Source organism: Uloborus diversus, chromosome 3 (genome assembly GCF_026930045.1).
Source record: "Uloborus diversus isolate 005 chromosome 3, Udiv.v.3.1, whole genome shotgun sequence".
Taxonomy (NCBI): Eukaryota; Metazoa; Arthropoda; class Arachnida; order Araneae; family Uloboridae; genus Uloborus; species Uloborus diversus.
The window spans coordinates 193,080,535-193,104,087 of NC_072733.1; the positions used below are offsets into that span (position 1 = coordinate 193,080,535).

Here is a 23,553-nt window from a genome sequence, read left to right on the forward strand (position 1 = left end):
ATTAACCATTCCCCCCTCTGAAATTTATTTCCGGCGACGCCCCTGACGAACTGAAAGCAAATGCAACTTTTCCGGAATTATAAATAAACAAAAGCAACAACAAAGTATACATTGCAGTCTCAATGCATATTTCCTCAAACGCGGGCATCAGGTATTTTATGAAAATGCGATGAATCAATAGCGAGCAGTTCATAACACACAGGTTTTAAAACGCCGTTGTATTCGTAGTACGTAAACATGGCTTTTCGGATGTTATATTTCCTCGATCAGCTCGTTGGATCCATCATAAGGAAAAACATAACACACTACGAAAACAGGTTGATTTGCCACGCTCATCAAGAATAGAGAAAATCATCTCCATGCACCAGGGAAAGTCAGGATTTCGCGCAATACACCACGGATCACGCCGACACCGGACCACGTGGCCCGGAGCCGGAAATCGTGTTAAATAACACTTCCGGTATCATGGGACGAAGTCAGCTGGCATTTAAATCAGCTGATTTCTTTTGGGGGGTTTAAAAATCAAACTTGAGGGCTTAAAATATTGGTTGGGCGTAAAAAGAGGGATTTCTGTCCTGACCGATGGCTGTGGAAGGGTAAAATCTGAGAAAAAGGGGCAGGAGTAGGAATGGTGGCTCGTGACGTCAGAATCTTACGTCACGGCTGCACTGAAGATGGCGACTGCTCACGGAGGTGTGAATGGTGGTTCCGAATGTGATTTTGGGGATTCTCGGAAGAGGCCGATGGATTGCGAATTAGATATTGGGGCTACTAAAAGATCCCACCATGTCGGAGGTAGCGTATAACTTTTGTAGACCTCCGGCTTGCACAGGCAAATTAATCAATGGGTGTGACGTGGGCTGTATTCCGTACGGGGCACTGCGACTGCGATTTGCCCGGATACGTACGTGTTCGTTCGAAAAGTCTTCTGAGGCCGAAAGCCTGAAGGCTCGAAACCGGCTGATGTTACTTAAATCTTTGCCTCCAAGAAGGATTCAACACCATTCCAGTATTCCTGGAATGTGGCTACGTTTCTATTAATCAAAAATGACTAACCTTAACAAATTTTGCTCAACTAGTGCTTTTAATTGGATTCTATAAATGTACATTAGCTTAATTCGAGTCGGGTGACTGCCACATCGTCACAATTTTTTTCTTTCTCATATTGAGTGTCTAATTTGTTAATGATGGTAAGCTGTATGAATACTTAAGAGTATTTTATTTTGAAAATGTTATTTAATTTATTTTTAAGCATGTATAAATGGATTAAGGGTTACTTTGTTGATTTCTGATTGGTGTAGACTTGTGATTTGGCCATGACTTCCGAAGTGCACTACCATGATCAAGGGCAAGGTGAGTTCTTGATGACCACAAAAATACTTATCTCTTATTTATGTCTTATTTATATATTACATTTTATGATACTTGCTGTCCTTTCTCGATTCGATGCTTATCTTTCGTCGTACATCGTGCCGAAAAACGTACTCGTGTTATCTAACCACATTGCTAGATTATTTGATGTATAATTTATGTGAAAGTTCCTAATGCTCATTTACTGCCTCTAAAATACTTCACATAATTTGCTTATAATTTTGAAAAATCTATTATTTTTTGAGTGTTTTTCCACGGGTTATAAATTTTTTTCCCGGTATAGATAGGATCCATTGAATCGAGTTTTCAATGGAAGTTATACTCTTAATAGTTATTCGATGCAAGATTTTCAAAGTCCTTATGAATTAAAACATGAAACTGAAAACCGATCAAGCATATCTTACGTTTTTAATCGAATTCTTAAAGTGGAAAATAACCCTCATTTGTAACTCTTATCGCTAAAGTGGTACTCTTATTTGACTATCGAATATTGGTTATGAAATTACTAACATGCTGTAATAGCCGACGATTTTCTTTTTTGTTACATATTTTAATAAAACAGCCTACAAATTTTACTTTATTACAAGAACAGTATCTCAGTGCAGTTTATTTTCTAACAGCATGCATAAAATATACCTAGTAACAGATTTAATGTGCATTTTGAAATTTTTGTTTGATGTAACACTATTTATTATTAATTCCTCAAATATTTTTGATCCACACTGTCCAATGATCATTATTTTTGCATCATGATTTATTTATGAAATTGTCATTTTATGTACTTGAAAATGAATGATTGTGAAGTATGCTTGATCCGTAATGTTTATATGTATGTAGTCCAGAATTTTGAATACCATTTTTAATGATTACCGCTGAAAAAAAAAGCTCTTTTGTATTTGTTTTGCATTTATTTTCAAACAATGTGTCCCAATACTAGTGCAAAAGTTATACTTTTTTCTGCAGTGCATAGATGTTTCTGGCACTTGTCCAAAGTTTATTTCAAATCTTGGCAGCTTGATTTCAAGCATAAAAAATAAATAATATTAGAAATCAATGTATTTGAAAGAATATTTTGAATGCACTACTTTTCTGCGAATTTTATTTAAAGGGATTTTTCAATATTTAAAATTAAATTTCATATTGATATGATTTTGTATACAATCTCATCAATGATTTTTAGTGAATGCTGATAGAGGTATGGGAGAAATCCTGTGTATGAATACTGATAAAAGTACAGGAGAAATCCCAATTCCTATGTGAATATTATAGGTGATATATTGGAGTAGTTCGAATGAATTCCCATAGATCAAAGAAATATTTCCCTTAGCTTTTTCATTGTAAAATAGTGAAGCATAATGAATTAAGCAATCTCATTTCATTATGAGTATAGGAGTCATTGAATTTGATTCCCTATGTATTAAAGAAATAGTTGTCTTATCTTTTTTCATTAAAAGATAGAAAAAGTGTTGATGAATTGAAAACCCTCATTTCATAATGAGATACAAGACAGCAGCGTACGCAGACAAATCAGTTCGGGGGGGGGGGGGGGGCTGAGCTCGAAAGTCTTTGAGCTGGGGGGGGGGGGGGATACTTATGAACTGTAGCTAAGAAAAGTTCATGTATCGCTTTTCTGATATCAATACGAATGTAAAATTTCAAAAATACATCATAAAAAAAAAAATTTGTTCTTTATTATAATTTTTATAATTAATTTTGAAAATTTCGGGGGGGGGGGGCTGTAGCCCTATCAGCCCACCCCCTGGGTACGCCACTGATACAAGAGTCCGTCAATTTAATTTCTAATGGATGTCGTATATTTTTCATTACGAAATAGCTCTGAACATGAATAAAAAGTTTGCTTTTATAATAAGCAACACATTTGAGCCTTATTTCCCCATTGATGTCACATGTCCCCAAATCTATATATTATGAGATAGTCGGTTTTGTTGAATTATAATAGGATAAAATATTGAACGAACTTCGAGAAACTCATTGTTACTTGAATTCAGTTAAAAGTACATGATTGCTCCCTTATCTGTATCTACAAAATTAAATTTACTTATGGGTTCTGGAAACTTCATGATAATATTTGATGGACCACACATGTTAAAAAAAATAACTGAAAGTAAAGGCCAAATCAAAAGAGTGAGGCAAACTTGTTACTGACTATCAGTAATTTGCATAATATTTTGTGTTACTTTTAATCACATTAGAAGATATTTTAAATTAATCATTTAATGTCTGAAATATTTTTTGATACAAAGTGGAAAATGTTGTTACTTGACGATATAAAATAAAAATAGTTACTCTAACTTTTTCACAAAACTTTGGATTGAACTGTTTAAAGGTTTTATAGTTATGTTAATTTTCGTCATTTTTCTTTCTTTGAACAATGTAGTGGGTGTAAATTCTTCAGTTTAACTTGAATTATTTTTTTTCCTTACGTATCTCACCAAATTTTCGCAGAAGACTACTAGAAATGTATTCAAAATTATTTCTAAAACTTATGATCGAAAGCAGGTGCATTTGATATGAAAATTTAGTATTGGTAGCATTTTATTGTTTATTGTTACACTAAAAATAAAACATAATTTAAGCATTAGATAAGTTTTGAGGGAAGTGGTCTGTGCTACACATTTATTCCGCCTTTTTAAATTAAAATATCTTTATGATTAAATTCTATTATGAAATTTCAAACAATTTTCCTTTTTATTTTTTCATACTTGAATTCACTGCAAATTTAGAGGATTGTATCTTGTAGCTCTCTCTCTACAGTCTGCAATAATAACTGCAATTGTGTTAATTTTCGATTTTTTTCAATGACTGGTCAATGTATATTTATTGGTGTAGGTATTAACGTAGCAGATGTTGTCTAGATATGATGGGATTAGAAAGTGACTCAATAGCAGCTGTTTAACTTTATAATGTAGGAGTGAGACCTTTTACCAAACTTATTGTGTGTATGGGTCATTCTTCAGAAAATTGAACTTTTGAATGCGAATATTTTTCAATTTCGAAAGCTTTTTTCTTTTTTTTTGTTCATACATGAAAGTGTTGCCTACTAAAAGTAACCATAAACAATAGCCCAGCTAAGTTCCAAATATTTTCATCATAAATAAAATTAAAAAAAAAAAAAATAGCTTGTTCATAGAAAAAAAAATTTGATGTTAAATTGGCCTCAATTTTTAAATATTAAAGTAGTAATTTTGTTAATTGTGCAAACAATCAGCTATTTTAATGATTAGTGGGAATATAATATTAAGCTCTCTTAAAGTACAGCTTAATTAGTAGTTTCACATGTATGTTAAAAATAGTATAAATTTAGTAAATTTGAGGATATACTGTCAATTTATAATTTAGGTAGAATGCCTATTATTGATGTATTTTTCCTCCATCATTTATTTTCACCTCATAAATAATGACATTGATAAGGTGTGTCACTGAGGTGAGATTCATGGAGGTGAGGAATTATCCATTAATATAGGCCTAATAGATACATTTTTTAGGGAAATTTTTTTTCTTCTTCGTTGCTACAATCTGCACAGGTTAAGAATATGAAAACATGTTCACTTCTTTTTTTACATTAATCTACATCCCTGAAATTAAAGTTTACTCGGGTGAGAAGTCGGAATAACCATACTAAGTGTTTGAACCTATCTCTTTGTTTTTCGACAAAAATCTCACAACTTCAACTATGCTGACAGTGGCGTACCAAGACGGATGGGGGGCCTGGGGCGCTACTCGAATTGGAGGCCTATCTGGTATTGAAACTGAAGTTTCTCAAACTATGTGTATGTACCATATATTACAGTAATTTCTTTAAGTGGTACATTTTTACATATTTCAGGTAGTGTTAGTTTGATTTCGGACATTATTGTAAATACCACAGTAAAACACATGGTTTTAAGTGAAGTTAAGTAAATACCATATTTTTAATAAAATTGTGCTTTGTCAGAAAATATCAAAAACAAAAAAGTCTTAAAATTATATTGTATCTTAAAAATTTATTGCATCTGAACATCCAAGTATATATTTAAGAACATATAAAACAAATTAAAGCAGCTAATTCTAATCTAGTTGTATAGAAATTGCAATTCTTCATTACAAAATTCAATTAGTACTCATGAATTGAAATATTTTTTAAAAATATTAGTAACTACATTTTACTGACCTTTTATGCATGTGTAGAAATGAGAGCATTCAAAATATAGAACCGATTTCTAAAGCGAAGAGCGTAATTTCTCCCGATTATCGGACAAAGCGCTATTTCTTTCGCTTGGCCGCAGCTCATTTCTCCATAGTCAAGTAAGCTTGCAATCGAGTATAGAATGGATGGGAGGAGGTATTATGCAGTCAAGGTCAAAAGTCCCGAAGGATTGACCAATTAAACAGTTTTATGCTGTCGAAAGGGGCATAGCAAAAATTAAGTCCCCTTTGCTTGAGTCAGAAGGGGTCCGTCCGATTTGCTCTTAGAAGTTATAGCTTCGGGCAGAAGACGAAACTTAAAACCACAGAAGTGCAGCTGGTAAAAAGAAAAATTTATCTGGCTGATTCTTCCAACGCCACAAAGGATAGACAACTGCTCATTTAGGAATGGATTTTCTTGGTTATATGTTTGAATTTGGTTTCAAAAATAATGTATGAATTAAGACTAGACCATCGTAGTCTTAATACACAAAACATAAAACAGATACTTAAGCTGTATACTGTATGATTAAAAATTATAAACGTGCATCTGTTATGCTTTTTTTTTTTAATAAATTGTTTGAAAAAAAAAATGCATAAAACTTTGCTGAAAGCACTTAACGAAATAAAAGCAAACGATTTTTATAGGTTTGGTTAATTTAAAAATTTCGGGCCCCCATTAAATTCGTGGCCCAAGCGCTCATGTGCCTTTGTACACTAGGATGGGTCACTGTGAAAAAAAAGTCATATTTAACAAAATTTATGATATATACTCGCATATATAGGTAACTGATTAATATTTCTAATCTTGCTGTATATGACAGGTCTATTGAAAAAAAATAAGATACAATTTTGGGGCCTATGTCAAAGCGGGGCCTGTGGGACATAATTTGCCATCTCTTTGTTTAGGCAAGAGGCACTGAGAAAATATTCATTCTACATAAAAAGACAACTTTTTATTTATCTAAACCATGACATAAGGCAGGTCTGGCGAAAAAGAAAACGAATTAAAATTTTGGGGCCTATGTCAAAGCGGGGTCTGGGTATCATAAACCCTCCATTGATCCCGAAAAGGAGTCACTGTGAACAAATATTTGTTCAAGTTCATTTGTTGTAGTTTATGCGACAAATATTGGTGAAAACCAAAAATTGAAATTTAGGGGCCAATGTCAAAGCGGGGCCTGGGGCGGACCGCCCCCCTTCGGTACGCCACTGTATGTTGAAAATAAACAAGGGGGCTCCCTTGTATCATGGAAAATAAAATTTGATGTCATTACTGCCACATATTAATGAGGAATAGCATTTTGTGTTTAGGTAACGGAGGTGAGAATTTATTTAGCGACGTGACTTCTTGTCCTACTAACACGAACTAAAACACAATATTAAAAAATTAAAGATATGTGACCAATTATTATTTGAGACACTTGTAAAAGGAATAATCGGTAAATAAGTGTATACTTTTAATTAAACAAGTTATTAAGCAACTTAAACAGTCACACGAGGTGTGTGACATGCTACGGAGGTGAGAATTCGCATGTTGTGAACCAAAAATATACTAAATTAATAATCATTAAACTGTTGGCAGGTTTAAATAGATATATTTTTGATGAAATTAAAAATCATTGTTAAATAAATTGTTCTTTAAAGCTTTACCCTTAAAGTTTTCACAGGTTTTGTGAGATGGTAATATTTCGTAGAAATGTGTTTTTAGTCTACTAAAAATGAACTGTTGAGGAAAATGGGGATTTTTTTCTCTTGGTGTTTATATTTAAAAACTTAAAATTTTTGGTCTGGGAAAATTCTCAATTTAACGACAAATGAAATAAGAACATGAATATATACATAGAATGAAAAGAGACTAGGCATTGAAGAAAAGGAAAACAGAGTAATTGCTGTACTGTCTTCAGATTTGCTGAATTAATTGGACAGTAACAAAACTTTTATAAAATGTAATAAGACTTTTTTGATAAATCGCAGTGACCTTCCAATCAGGATTTCCTTGCTGTGACCTATTTGAGGAAGGAGCATCCGTAGTACAGAGTTGCTACCAAGTTGTATTCAACCTGGTTTCGAAGGATCTTGTAATCTTCGATCTCACCAGATGCAGGGATTTAAATTTTTTTTAAATGTCCTACCTTTAAATTTTAGAGTATCTGACATATTATAGCTAGGGTAGATCAGATACAGGGTATCTGACATACAATGGCTACCTTGAACTAATGTTTTGTTTCTTGGTTGCTAATAAATTAAGATAGTTCTATAGTTAAATCAAGTTTTAAAAATTTTGTCGACTAGAGAGAGAGTTGAAGCAGTGAAAGTAGTTCTGGAAAGTGCATTGACCTGCTTTTCATGTTATCATTTAAGAATTCATTCGAAATATTAGCAACTTTTATTAGATTACAACTAGCTGCGTGCCCGGGCTACTTAAAAAATGAAAGATATGTCCTATTGATGTTTTTGTATTACTCTGACATCAGTTTCTACAGCGCTAAGGAGTAAATAAATACGCGTAATGCAAAGTTTGCAAAAAACCAGTAGAGCATATTTTTGTCAAAAATCTCTTTAACGTTATTCATAGTTATCAATGATACAAGTTATGAGTATTTTCAACTAGCACAAAAGATGAAAATTTATTTATGTACAATTACAATCGGCTTTTTACATAAAATGACACACTTTTTGGTTGATTACGTGAAACTAAAGCACCAAGACTAAATAAATACCAGTAAGCAATAATTTAATACCAAGTCATTAGATTCCAATTTAGCTTAAGTTAAAATCTTTAAAAACAATCTTTTTTGTTCAACTCTGTTTCACTTAAAGAAATCCAAACAATCTTAATTTAACATGTTCTTTTAACGTTACAAACTGTATTTCAAAAATAGAAACAGGAAGGAAAAGGAGAGTTATTACAATGCGAAAACTCACCCATGTGACTGGAAAAAGTCCAACAAAATAAACATAATTAGTCGCACATCCTAAGTGTACCAAAATATGACGCAGGTGAATGATAAACTTACTCTACAATCAATAAACATAGCTAAAGAAACAACTTTCAAATGCTGAAAAGAGTTAAGAACGTTGAATGTAAAAAATAAATAAGGACAGACGATAAAATAAAAGCTATGTCCGAATAGAGCAACCTATTTTAAACTAATTTAAAATGAAATTCTAGATGGAAACGTTGTTTTAAGATTTGGACAGCAGCCGAAAAAAAATCTTTTAAAACAATTTATTAGAATTTTACTTCTTCACCCATATGCAAAATGGCAACAGGAAAGAAATAAAAATTCCTGAATAACGTTATGTTAATTAACGTTTTAATTAATATCTCCTCTAATTAAAGTCGCACAATTATGAGATTGGTCCTATTGTTTTCTTTGGAAAATTTCGAATCAATCGGTATTTCGTTTGACTCTTGATTCGCAGCGGTTCTCGAGAAGATCGATCTTCAGACAGACGGACGCGAACAGATTTTAATATTATAGTGGATTATAAAAGCAAGTGTTTTGCATTTGGGCCCAATTAAGATATTGGGTGTGCCGGTGGGGGAAGGCCTTTATCAATTTGATGGTCATTTTTTAAGCCAAGTTTATTAGAAATAATTTGGTCAGAGTGTGACAGAATGTAACGTCATTAAGGTTTTATTGTAAGCATTATTTAAAAATAATCAAATGGGTATTGTTTCAAAATTAATTGATGGTTTCATAGACCAGGTATGATAGCCAGAATTTTTGTAGCTTTAAGATTTCTACCCAGTGTTTATTCTTAATATTATTTTGTTAACCTATTCTTTGTCGGAAAATAATTAAATGGTGCATTATAATGTGGTATTAAATTAACATTTTCAGTTATATAAACTTAGTCAATACCTATTTAATTATTTTTGTTGCCTTCTTAAATATCAAATAATGAATTTAAAATTTAACTTGAGAAATTTATTTTATGAAATTATCTAAATGTATTGAAATATTTTGCTTATCGAAACATTTTTGCTAATTCCTAATTGTCACTGATCGAATATAATATGAACAACATTTTCTATAAATTAATATAGTTGTTTTGTAAATAAAGTAATGTACTGGTAGAAGTGCGTTATTGCTTTTAAGTTCTAAAATGAAAAATGTAAAAATTTCTGGCGACTAAAATTACGAGAGCTTTTGGAGAGCTTTTGTTTTTCTCTGTTGCAAAATTATTTAGTGCTTTGAAAGTTAACAATAACAAGTTGAGAAAAAATACTTATTAGGAATTAACGATTGTCGCCTTTCGTGCAAGATACTTAAAAAGTATATTACTTAAAATAGCATTATAATATCTTATAAGTAATACCAAACATTTTTAAAATACTAAATTCTTTAGAACATAAGCAAAATTTTATTTTTTATTCATATACAAGGTTTGTTGGAAAAGTATCCAAGCTTTGCCCAAAGAAAAATATTGGTAAACCTGGAGTGTTGGAAGCCTATTTCCTCTCAAAATACTCCTTACATTTCTCACAGTGATGCTACCATTGGTTGAAGTTGAAGTGTTCCGAGAAGGCTCATTTCGAAATTGAGTTTTGCTCGGCTGTCACTGCAACCATTATGTCTGTCCTCTTATAAGTCATTTAGTTCTTTTCCATTACCTTTTGAATTTGAGGAACAACCAGAAGTCGCAGGGATTTATATCAGGAGAGTGGAAAAACTTCTTAAACCACTTAAGTTTGGCTTTTTGCCGGAAAAGTCTTTAAGTGATAGAAAAGGGCTGGAAAGTTGTCATTGAAAGCTGTTTGCATCTTCCAAAGGTTTTCCATTTGGCTTTTGCCCATATTCTGACAAAAAATTTTGCAGTAGCGCTACTCAAGTTGTCCAGTCATTTTCCTTGAAATTAAAAAAAATGACAAGAGCTCTACACACTCCCTCACTTAATGCAGTTTGGAAACTACTGAAGCTGTTAACAGGCTGGGGAAAAGGGGGGGGGGGAGTCACACGCATATGCACTAAGGTTCACTGTCAATTCATGAAAGCACACTTGATATCCAACAGGTTTTCACAAAAAATAAATAAATTAGGTTTGATACTTTACTAACGGAAAATAACCAAAAAGATGAAAATTTATTTTTTATTTATTCTACTTTTTTTATGTTCTGATTTCCGCTCGTCGAAAACGGCTCACAAGCTCACACAACAGAATGCAATACTCACAACTAATAGCCGCTAGTAACCAAAGTTATCCAAAAATAATTTTCCAGACATGCAGGTCGCTAATTACAATAAGGACTAAACCTGAAATGGAGTTAACACACATCTATTCTACAATCTAATCCATATGATATTGTTTCTATTCAAATTTCTGATGAAATTAAACTTCAACTATTCTCTAGAGCTTATCTACCTTAAATGAATCTAGTAATAACCAGAATGGATTATTAAATACACTACTAAATATAACAGCACACAAATATTACTGTCGGTATGAGGGATGTCGATTCCCTTAAAGCAATGGCCCACCCTCTGGAGAGTTACAATTATCCTCCAAAACTGCCCCCCCCCCCTCCCCGAGGTCACCAGAGTTGTTCATGGAATGATTTCTCGCTGATTTACCTACTTTCTCTATGCACAAAACACAATTTTTTTTAGATCAACATTGCTCTTTGTTGATAGTTTCACACTTTGAAATCCTAGATCGACATGTGCCCCACAATGTAACCTTCTAATTCAAAAAACAAATTTGTAGCCACTTAATCACTTTGTAGAGGCTTTTTTGATGATTGTACTGTTTTCTTTTACTTGTGTTATCTAATGAATGTAAAGCTAAAGTAGTTATTTAAGAGTATTCTCTTCTCTCATCAAGAAAATGATCAGAAGGTTTTTTAAAAAATTTTAAGTAATATTATTGAATTTGTTGCTATGGCCAGGATATATTAATACTGATTCAATTAATAGGTTTTGAAATATTAAATTTACATAAAGGAAACCACATACAGTATGGCTCAAGATTGTTGGCACTTGCCCTTGGCACTGTCCAAATTAATCAGTTAAAATAAAAAAAAGCATGGGTTACAGTAATCAAGCATTGATAATAAAAGTATTTTTCGTAAAACATTTGTTTTCAATAAATTTTCAGCTGAAAACTTTTTCTCAACTCTGCATTGAGGTGCTTATTTATGGAAGTCTTGACCTAACATATTGCAATTACTGTACTCCCCATTTTCTATGAATTCAATGTTTTAGACCCTTCCAGAACAGTGCTGAACCTCATTTCAGTGGAAGTTCAATCTGTCAATACTGTTTGGTTGATATGTTTCACGTGATCATTGTGAAACCTACCAATTTTTGAGTTCACTAACGCAGGGTCTGCCTAGGGATTTCAATTTACTAGCCGATCAATTAGCCGAAGTTTAAAAGTTGTAGCCAAATTCCAAGTCTTAGCCAAAGAATTAATTTTAAGAATTTTAATTGAATTTTAAGCTTTTTTTTTTTTAGAAAACTTCAATCATAACCCAAAGTAATAATTTTATAAAATATACAATGCAAGGGCTTGTATTTTAAATATGCAGCATGCATTTAAGCTTAATAAACACTTAATAACATTCCTAATTTGACTTTATTTTATTACCTTGCAGAGCTTCTAATAATTTTGAGGATCAGGATTTGGGGGGGGGGGCTTTTTATTTTGTGGAAATTTAAAAGAATATTCTGTTTAGAAATACTTTTGCCAAATCAGGGTTTCTTTTCCGAAATGTGCACCATTTTATTATATTTGGCGCAGTGGCAAATGCTTAGTGCAGGCCCTGCTGCCTGCTAAGGTCAGGAATAGGAACCTTCTCGTTAAATTTATATTCTGTGGCTAATTGAAGTGGCCATTCAAATACTGTCCTTAAATGTTATGCTTTAGTTTTGTACTTTGTCTTTTTAGAGAAAATGTCGGGACTTTTTAGAAAAATTTCTGTAAAACACAATAAGCATTTGAATATGAATGAAGGAAAAAGTTGGAGTTTGAAAGATATCATATGGGTCATTCTCCAGAAAACGTAACTTTTGAACGCAAATATTTTTCTATTTTGAAACCTTTTGTTTTCTTTGTTTTTTTATTCTTATATGAAAGTGTTACTAGAAGTAACCATAAACAATGGCCCAGCTAAGTTCCAATAATTTAATCATAAGTTTAAAAAAAAGCCTTGTTCACATAAATGAAAAAAAAAACCTTTTAATATTTAAAAATAGAGGCCAATTTAATATCAAAGTAGTAACTTTGTTAATAGGTGCAGACAATCCGCTATTTTAATCATCAGTTGGAACATAATATTAAGCTCTTTTAATTAAAGTATGGCTTAATTAGTATTCAAATGTATATTAAAAACAGTATTTAGTGAATTTGAGGATATACTGGCAATTTATAATTTTGGTAGAATGCCATAATTGATGTATTTCCCCTCCATCCTTTATTTTCACCTCAGAAATAATGACATTGATAAGGTCTGTCACGGAGGTGAGGAATTTTCCATTAATATAGGCCTAATAGATACATTTTTCAAGAAATTTTTTTTCTTCGTTGCTACAATCTGCATATGTTAAGCTTTACATTAATTTAAATCCCTGGAATTCAAGTTCACGGAGGTGAGAAGCCAGAATAGTTTTTAAAGCAAAATCTATCTTCTTTCTTTTTGACAAAAATCTCAAATCTTCAACTATGGCTGAAAATAAACAAGGGTGTCCTTTGTATCATGGAAAATAAAATTTGATGCCATTACTGCCATGTGTTAATGAGGAATGGCATTTTGTGTTTAGGTAACGGAGGTGAGAATTTATTTTGTGACATGACTCCTTGTGATACTAAAACTAAAACACAATATTAAGAAATTAAATTTACTTAATCATTTAGTATTTGAGACACTTGTGAAAGGAATAATAAATAATTACTTTTAATTAAACAAGTTATTAAGCAGCATAATTAGTCACACAAGGTGTGTGACATGCTACGGAGGTGAGAATTCACATGTTGTGAACCAAAAATATACTAAAATAAAAATTATTATTAAATTGTTGACATAATAGACATATTTTTGATGAAATTAAAAATCCAATGTTAAATGATTTGTTCCTTAAAGTTTTTATTGTAAAAAGCGTGCGACAGAAAAGTTACTTTTTGAAGAATGACCCATATAAGACCTCAAATGTCATTGAAACATTGTATTTCAGGCCAGTGCATTTTATTTGTAATATGGCTGTTATATTTTATTATAATAGGAGGTTATTTTTATTTAGCAAATGGGACATATCATTTCAAAATCCTGGTCCCATCAGTTGCTGCAGGAGCCATCATTGGAAAGGGGGGAGAAACCATCGCTCAGTTACAAAAAGAGGCTGGTGCTAGAGTTAAAATGTCTAAAGCAACGGATTTTTATCCGGGTAAGGATTAAAATTTAGTTTATAATATGCAATTCTTTTCCATTGCACTTAGTGTTAACCTATATTTTCTTTTAGATTTTTGACTTATTTAGCCTGTTTTATATAAAATTTGTTTTTATGGCCTCATAACATAAATTGCTGCTTGTTTTAGTTTTTGATTAATAATTATATTCCTTACTGTACATGTTGCCTTTTTTGATGTCTGTATCTTTATTTTAATGGATAATAATTTTGATAATAAAACTTAAGGAAATAAATTTGTTGGTATAACTTACTCTTACATTATTCATCACCCATAAAGTTGACATATTAAATTACAAAAAACTCTAGCAGTTATTAAAATTGAATTATAACATTTTAATTCGTAAACTGATCAGATAACTCATTATGATTGAAGTTCCTTTACAAATTTGCTTAAAATTTTCCTATTGTTTGCCTTTAATGTATCAAATCATATTTAATAATCTGTTAGGGATAGCTAATCTTCGCATTGAAATGAATAAAATTTTGATACAATAATATCCTTAAATGTGATTAACTCATGAAGATTAAAAGTTTGTCTGCAAATTTGCTTAAATGTTGCCTTTAATGTATCAAATAATATTTTAATAACTTGAGTGATAGCTAGTCTTTACATTGAAATGAATATAACTTTTATACAATGATATCCTAAAATGTGATTTGATGTGAGTATTACAATTCAACATCTTCAGCTTAAATAATGTTCTGAAACATGGATTTTCAAAGATAAATGGTAAGTATCTTCTTATTCTTAGCATGTGAATCTTTTTTAAAATGTAAAATACCTTTATCAAAATAATTTTTCTAGTTTATAATAGTCATTTTTTTTCCATGAACTATCTTAACCTTTTTGTTCTAAAGTTTGAAACTGGCTGGAAAGGTACCGCTTTGATGAAGTTTTTTTTTTTTTTTTGGTGGAGGGGGAGGGGGGGGAGGCGGTATTGCATCTAAGCATGGAAAGACTAGAGTCTAGACCTGAAATGAGTAAGAATGTGAAAAAAGTAAAATGTTTATTTTTTCACACATAATTTTGTTACTCTTATAGTATGAGAACTCGATTTTGAGAAGAACATGTAGTTATTTTGTATGTTTGTGTGTGTATATATGTACATGCACAATTTTCTTACTCTTTGTAGGAAATAAAAAGAATAGAATTCAAAGACATACAATACCCTTCCCCCCTCTATTCATAAAGCAGCTTATGTCATTACATGGTGCAATCCAAAAGTAATGAGCCTTCGTTTAAAAAGACGGATTTGTTGAGCTGATCGGTGCAACTGCCTAATAGTCTTAAAAATAGGCACCTCCTGCAATAATGTACTTCTGTAGGCAGCTTTTCCATGACTCAAAGGCATCCCTGAAGTCCTGTTTTGAGATATCTGCGAAGGCCTCCTTGACATGTGCTTGGATGTCCTCAATGGAGTCGCAATGTTTCCTTTTCAGCACTGATTTCAATAGTGGAAACAGGAAGTCAGGGGGCTACGAGCCCGGACTGTAGGAAGGCTAAGGCACCACAGGAGCATTGACCTTGACCTTCTTCAGTCAGAACTCTCGGCATAAGTTTCGCATGGACTTTCTGCATGTGCAGTTTCTGCGTAACAATGCGATGCACTATTGTTTCTAGGGCTTTTGCTACTTGGTAGAAACTCAAACACCAGTCCGTGTTCAGAGTCGTTGCACATTCAAGTCAGTACAAGCAAAGGACAATCATCCAGACTGGGGTTCGTTAGTCGCCACTTCCTCAGCCTTACAAAAGGCCTCGTGCGACTTTTCTACTTGCGAATAGGACAGACACTCAGTCCCAAACGCTTGTTGAAGCATTGTGAATCTTTGGGAAGGAAACCGGAACAAAATTTGGTCTCTTTGCGTCTCTCTGACGAACTTTCCATGTCGCCGTGTCACGTACAACCGTAAAAGGGTTACTGTCGGAGCTGATGGTACCGCTCCAAAAACTGGGAGGCAACTGAACTGCGTTGCTCTGTAAAGCCAACAACTTTCCACCACCATCGTTGTCAAGCAGAGTGATCTGCAGGGCGTGCAAGCATCAGTATAACATGAGGCTCATTACTTTTGGATTGTACCTTGTAAATAATATAAAACATTGATTATTGTTTCTCCCAGACCAAAAAAGGGGCAGGGCACTTTCAGATTACAAGGACTTTAATTCAATTCAAAGGGCACTTTTTGATAGTTTTGTTATAGAGAAGGTTTTTTAAACTTTTTTGTATACTTAATGGCATATAAAATTCAATTTTTCACCAATAATCATTTTTAAAATTATGAAATTTTTTTTAATGTTTAGTTTTAAAAATAATGCTAAAAGCATTCAAATTTATGTTCTCGTCTACTTCTAGTGGGTCAGAGAGTAAAATGAGGGAGTGAAGTTTTAAGGCCTTGCTTATATAAATCTTTACGTTTCGAAACAAAAATTGCTTTTGTGATAAAGTTTTGTTATAACTTCTAAGGAGCAAGGAGAGCTCATCAAAGGTTAGCTTAAAAGACGCAGGATGCAGCCCCCCCCCCCCCTGAAAATACCAGGGAAAACACTGCTTGATGTTACAGTAAAATACACTTGCAGTGTAGTTCCGGATTAAAAGCAACTTCATATTCAAATCATGGTCTGAGTATGTTTGTTGGAGGGGATTTTGGTAAAAACACACAATTTTAAAACCGCTTAGCAGATTTTTTGCAAAACCGGATTTGAGGAATCTATTTTGCTGGGTTTTTCCTATAAATAAATGTAAACGTTTTAGTAACACTAGTGTAGGTAATTGCATTTAGGTTATCAAAGCATAAATACTGATTTCGTAAACAAAGCTTGAAGTTCACTGCTCTAGTTAAATGTAAAAACAGATTGGGAGGGGGGGGGGGGTAATCACCAAAATAAAGGTGCTTTGAAACCTTTATAGTTGAATTATTTTTACAATAAAAAAAACAAGTAGTTTGGGGGAATGTGCCCCCCTCACAATTACAGCACTGCTTAAAAAAACTATTGGGCCCCCTCCTAAATGAAATTGGGGGAGGCTATTGAAGGTTTAAAGGGTAGTAAAGTTTGTTTTCTGCCAAATTTTAATTTCTCATCTTACCATCGATTAAGTTTTGCATTTTAACAAAGAAGGAAAAAAAGTCATTGGTAAAATAGCATTTGAGGGGTGTAATAAAATGTCTGCTTATAGTGAGCTACGGGAAAACTTTATGAAAAGGGTGAATTTTTTTAATGTAGTAAACGTTATCAGAGTTAAAAAAGCTCAAAACTTTACCTCCATGTGGTTAAATTTTTTGAATTCATGTTAGTAGAATTACAGAAGTAAACCTTTGGAAAAATCACGGAAAAGTAGATATAATCAGTTTGGTTGAATATATATTGAATAAGACCAGAACTTATGCTTTTCTACTGCAGCATTTACAGCACCAAATAGTTTAGTTGTTCAACCTAATTACATCTGGAGTTAAATTATCTTGTTAAAGTGAATTTTGCTCCTAATGTATGATCCTAATGTCTTTGTAATAAAGATTTTACACTGAAGATATTTATGAAACTTATTCTGCAGAAGTTCTCCAACTTTATCTTTACCCAATAATAAGAATTGTGTGGCTCATTGATATATCTTCGCCTCAGAGCAACACTAAGACATCTAATCTTAGGAATAACACTAACATATCCTGCTGTTGCTCTGAGACGACAATATGCTTTTATCCTATTTCAAAATTGAAAACATTATCATAGTTTAATAGGAATGAATTATAAAATGCCTTAAAAGATTTGAAAGGAAGAGGGAAAAAATTTATTTCTTAATCATATATACAGTATTGTATCATATAGTATTGATTTCTTTCTTTTTCATCCCCTCTCATTCCCCATTCTGCTCTGCCTTGTGCTGTTGACTTTCACAAAGAATTATTCTGTCGTTACCAGGGTTCGCCGATATATATCGGTCGATATATATCTGATATTTATTTTGAAAATATCATATTTTGATGTTTCCAATATTTATTTTTTCAATTATGGTATTTTCAACATAAAAATTATATTATAGGAATATTCATTTATTATTAAAAGTAACCAAAAAGTTATGTGCTATATTTAATGATGTTTTAATACATCATGAATATGACAGTAATATAATCCTTTTTATTTATTTTCATAAAATTATTAGCAATGTATAACAATTTTAAGTCATACTAAAAGTGCCTAACTAAATATAAAATGTTGGTTAGGAAAAGAGAACATGCCTAATGACTGTGCACAGACTAATGCATAATTTTATTTTCTGAATTATATAACTGTGTAAAAGTAGCTAACAAGAAAAATGAGTATAACACAAGGGCACCCATATGCAAAATTTTAAGGGGGGGGGGGGGCTCAAATATTTTCCCCATTGCTTAGCAGGATATTTTCCCCATAGAAACAGATTTCAATGCAGAAAAGAGTTATTAAAATTTGACATTTCTAATGACTTATTAATTGCTGGAAAAAAAAACATTTTTGCAAAGAAAAAAAGTACTAAAAGCAAGGAAGTTCTAATTTCAAGAGGGGGGGGGGGTCGGCTTGACCCCCTAACTGCCCCCCCCCCCCATATGGGCGCCCTTGGTATAACAGCTGATGCTAAATTATCTCCAAAAATTTGATAAAAATACAAAATGAAATATTAGATATAAATACCAAAAGAAGCCTTAATTTTATGATACATATTGCAGTAATAATATAAGAAAATAAAGAGTGATTTGATGATGCATTTACTTTCTTGAAGACTTCAGTTTGAACTGATTGAAAATATCGGATATATATCAAAATATTGGGTATAAAATATATTTTTGAACCCTGGTCGTTACAATTCGAAAATCCCCCCACCCCTTTTTAAAAATATTATTTGAAGTCTATGCTTGTCAGCTGTAAAAGAGCAAAAATAAAAGCAACCCATACCACCATATCTGCGTGTTGTAAAGCTGGAAAAGTGTTACCAAGCACACATGCTGAGATATATTCATCTTCAACTATTTTTTTTATTTTGCATCAGACTATGAAATTTAATGGACCTAAATAAGTGGAAGGTGATGGAAAGATATTGGGTAGTATCTGCAGAAATGAGGTTTTGAAATGTTTGAAGAAAATCATTTTGAATTCCATACTAACAGTAGGAAAATGTTAGAATTGGACGTTTTTTCATGCTTTATTTACAGCAGAAACCAAATAAGCAAGCTTTTGTACTAATTGTAGTTAAAATTACTATAAGCAATAAAAATGCAAAAAAAAAAAAAAAAAAAAAGAGAAAAAAAAAAGTACAGTTACTGCGCTTTGTTTTCCCATGGCAGAGTATTAGTTGGTTTCCAACAGGATAGCTTCTTTGCAAATGATAAACTTAAAAATGTTTGTCCTTTGTGTATGGCCAGAACTATGTCACTAACAAACTTTCATGATCCTAAGAATGCAACAACTCAAAAAATTTTAAAGTGATACAACATTTTCGTCATTTTTGCATTGTTTTTTATTATTTTTATAAATTAAAAGTATTAGCTGAAATGTTAGAAAAGTCAAACAAGAAATAAATGATTTTATCTTCACAGCTTTTTTTCCCTTTTTCAATTATCTTTTATTAATCAAAACAATAACTCATGAATATTTTTGGTAGTGATTTTACTAATTTTAGTATGAGCAATGAAAAAAGTAATACATTTATTCTTGAGCCTTCAATGTTTCCTTATATCCCGAATTTTCTAAATTTTTACCTTTTTTTTTTCTAGATGTAAGAATTGTTCCAGGTTGAAAGCCTTGTATAAATATTAATAATGTAATTAAATGCAGGGCAAACAGCGCTATTTTTCACCAAAATTATTGTTTTAATTTTTCAGTGACAATGGTGTAAGAATTTAAAATTTAGTCGCTTGAAATATTATACAATTAGTTTCTCTGTTTATAGGTATTATTTTCAACTTATTTAAAAGCATTTTACATGTGGAAAGTTTGGCATATGGCTGTAATTTAGTAGCTATTGCATCTGCTTCTGGTTTATCATCTTTCATATTAGCATTTCCAAGACAGTTAAGTGATTTCAAAGCAAAAGCACTTGCATATTTATTTTCCCCCAAGTTGAATTATTTTAGACAGAAAAAAAAAAAAAAAAAAATCCTCGACTGAAAGGAACATTGACTCTGTTTGAAATAAAATTGCTGGTGAAATATTAGTAGAGCGCCGATTATCCGAACCTGCCAAAAATGGCACTTGTTTGAGAAGATACAGTGGCCGCCGCGTATATGAATTACGTTTGTGCTAAACAGTTTTGATTCCATAAAGCGGCCGATTCAATGAAGCGACGAATTCAGTAAAGCGGGATTTTGTTCTGTTTTTGACGATGGATTCATTAAAGTGGTTGATTCAATTAACCGGCGTAAACTGTAGTTTGGAATACTTCTGTCTGTAACACAACAGTTGAAAACATATTTTTAAAACGTATGTTTTAAATGACATCAAGTTGTGAATAGGTAGTTTTGAAAAAAAAAAAAAAAAAAGCACGAGCAACTTTTTTTATTTTTATAGTTGCTGAATTAGGCTGTTAAAATTATTATACCTTGATCTTGATTTCTCTCCTTCGCCTTAAGTCTCTTATATGATGGGGAATATTTTCGATCTTGCGTGCTCAGTTGTAAAAAAAAAAAGAGGGATAGTATTTTCGGAAAATTGGAATTCGGATTTCGGAAAATCGACGCTCTACAGCTCTGTAGTTTATTAAACACAACTCTCTTTAATGTTTGCTCCTTTAAAAAAGAAAAAATCCCTTCTCTACTTCACTTTTCTAGACCACTTCCCTAATTTTTAGCATGACGCTGTATGCTTACTTTGCGTGATGCTCGTGACGCCTGCTGTCATCTTAAGAAAAATATTGGGAAATTTGTCTCGGTTGCCAGTGGCGAGTAGCCACAAATTTATCAATCTCCACTTTTTTTTCTAGTCACCACTTGCGTTATAAGCCAAACGTACGATAAACCATAAAATCACTAAACAATAAATTAGCTTTTGAATTGCTACTAGAACTTAAAAATTATCAGTTTAAGGAAAAGTAAATTATAACTAATTAATGGCATTTACGCTAATCGATGACGCAGGTGAGGTTGGGGAAAACGCGACCGGGTGGCGATGGATACTAAATATTTTAACCACCGTATTTTTAATAAAATCGCCACGTGGCTTGTGTTGACCACAAGTCTTGATCAAGACTCATCCTAATTGCTTGTATGAACAGCGAAGTATTTTTTCAACGTGCGAGAGATCTTTCATTAGTTGATTATAATGCATTGTAAAAATGATAAAATGTATTTTCGCAATATACGTGGCAGCGTAATGTTTTCACTTTTCACTGACATTTCAAAAAGTTTCTGATCATTTACAGAAAAGAAAGAAACAACAAAATACAATTATACATGCAGCAATTATAAATACAATTATATATAATTCTCCTGCTATATGTGACAATCCTAAGGCTTTACCCTAAAAGGTAGGGAGTTGAAGCTTTGAATCAAGTTGCGACACGTCCGCCATCTTGGGGCTAAACGATGTTTTCTTCTGGGTCTGCTATGGTGAAGTAGTTGCTTAACTGTGGTTTCTTATTAACTCGATGTTAATTCACAATAAAAGAAACACCACATTCAAGAAGCAAAACACGCTACTTCACCGTAGCAGACATGGAAGAAAGCATCGTTTAGCACCAAGATGGCGGACGTGTCACTACTTAAGATACTATATAAGGCTTTAGTCTATAATAATCCACAATCAAGAAGCAGAACACGTTGTTTCATTATAGCAGACATGGGAAGAAAGCAGCATTTAGCCCCGAAATGGCGGATGTGTCGCTTCTTAAGCTTCAATCTAGGGTTTTAGCCGCTGTGAGAGGAGATGTCATATAAGATTTTTATAACATTAAAAAGAGTTTTGGCAACGAAAAACACCTTGTTTCAAATCATAGTGAAAATGTTTCCTCAATTTCAATACAACAGAGTAGTAAACTATAAAATATTAAATTTCTCATTTAAAATTTAAGAACCACGTTTTTCGGCAATAAAATGGGCTAAAGAAAGGCTGTCTATAATTGATGTCACAGTTTTTTACTTATTTGACTCTTCTCCTCCCCCCCCCCACTTGGTCACAGACACACCTTATCCCTCTGCCTCTAATCGCATATCACGCGATTGTACATGGATATATAAAAATGTTTAATTTCCACCAAAATGAGTGAATTTGCACTTGTTACTCCCTTCTACTCCATGATCACAATTTCACGACCCCCCCCCCCCTTAAAGCGTGACATCATTTCGCACTTTCGCACCCCGTTAACCGAAGCGACACAGCTCATAAAAAAAAATCAATCAATCGATCATTCGAGAAAGTAAAGGTTTAACGCAATACCATTTCTGTCTAATTTATTCTTAGATATTATAGTACGCTCAAACGTTCATGATTGGTTGGTTTTTGTAGTCTAACTTCTTTACCTCAGAGCAAGACTAGCGTAAGACCAAAAGTTATGATTTTCAGTTGATTATTGCGTTGTAGAACTCTAATCCGCATCGAACCATATGAACGTAATTCTAAAAAAATCCTTTGAAATTATTTTCCAGTGTTAAAACAGCGCAATTCCTATCCTTTGTGTACACCAGGCAAACGTTTTCCCTCTCTTCTGTAAAGTAGCAATTATGTGGTTTACGTTAGTTTGGCTTTAAGGCACAAAATTAATAGTGTACAAGTTATAGTTTGAAAAAATTGCTTTTAAATTATGTTGACGTCTCATTTTTGAATTTTGATTGTATCGTCGCCGTCACGCACCAGTTATGTGCGCTAACTTTGTACGAGTTTATGACAGGAAAGAGATTTATATTTTAAATTAATGACTAGTACGACGTTTTTTCAAAATTTTGAGTTTTGTCATTTCTGTTGCCGGGGTGCAATTTGTGGACGACCCCTAATTTGAAAAGAATCCTTTGCGCTAAACTGATAGTCAAAAATGAAATCGGCGAAATTGGAAAGCATTTGATCATTGTCATAACCTACCACTTCTTGGATTTGTTTTACCCTCCTTTTTACTACTTACGTGATCTAAAATGACGTCTGCCCTTGATAATGGAGTGCGCAACAGAGTTATTCTGCAGTGGGGGAGGTTTGGTAGTATCTACGAAAATGAGTTTTTGAAGTATTCTAAGTTTTTGATTCTCATACAAACACTAGTAAAATGTTGGAATGTGACATTCTTTTCGTGCTTTATTTTCAGCTGAAACCAAATAAGTGAGTTTGTAAAATAAAGCTGAAATAAAATAAATGGGGAAAAAATGTAAAAAAGGAATAATAAGAAATTGGCAGATACTGCTGCTTACCTTCCCAGGGCAGTATTGACACTGATATGAGTTTGGTTACCGTCTCAAACCACAGCGAAGGTTACTAAGAGGCTTATTATTAGACCCTTCAATTCAGGGGGGGGGGTCATTTCTCCCCCTCCCCGTTTTCGAAAAATTGATATTTTTGTATATAAGTGAGTTTTGTTATTTTCCGATAAAATTTGCATGGAGGACCTTTTGCCCCCCCCCCCCCCACGGAAAAATTCGA

General features: G+C 32.7%; 1 protein-coding gene across 6 annotated transcripts in view; it reads left to right on the plus strand.

The window, feature by feature from the left end:
• The first annotated feature begins 661 nt into the window (after positions 1-661).
• LOC129219350 (RNA-binding protein Pasilla-like) overlaps positions 662-23,553 on the plus strand; it is a 123,747-nt gene continuing 100,855 nt past the window's right edge. Inside the window, exons 1-3 of one of the 6 annotated variants that reach the window (XM_054853715.1) lie at positions 662-795; positions 1,302-1,353; positions 13,803-13,946. In XM_054853715.1, coding sequence (XP_054709690.1) covers positions 787-795; positions 1,302-1,353; positions 13,803-13,946 — 205 coding nt within the window. In that variant the 5' untranslated portion in view covers positions 662-786. The other 5 variants (XM_054853712.1, XM_054853716.1, XM_054853713.1 and 2 more) reach the window with 5 other exon arrangements.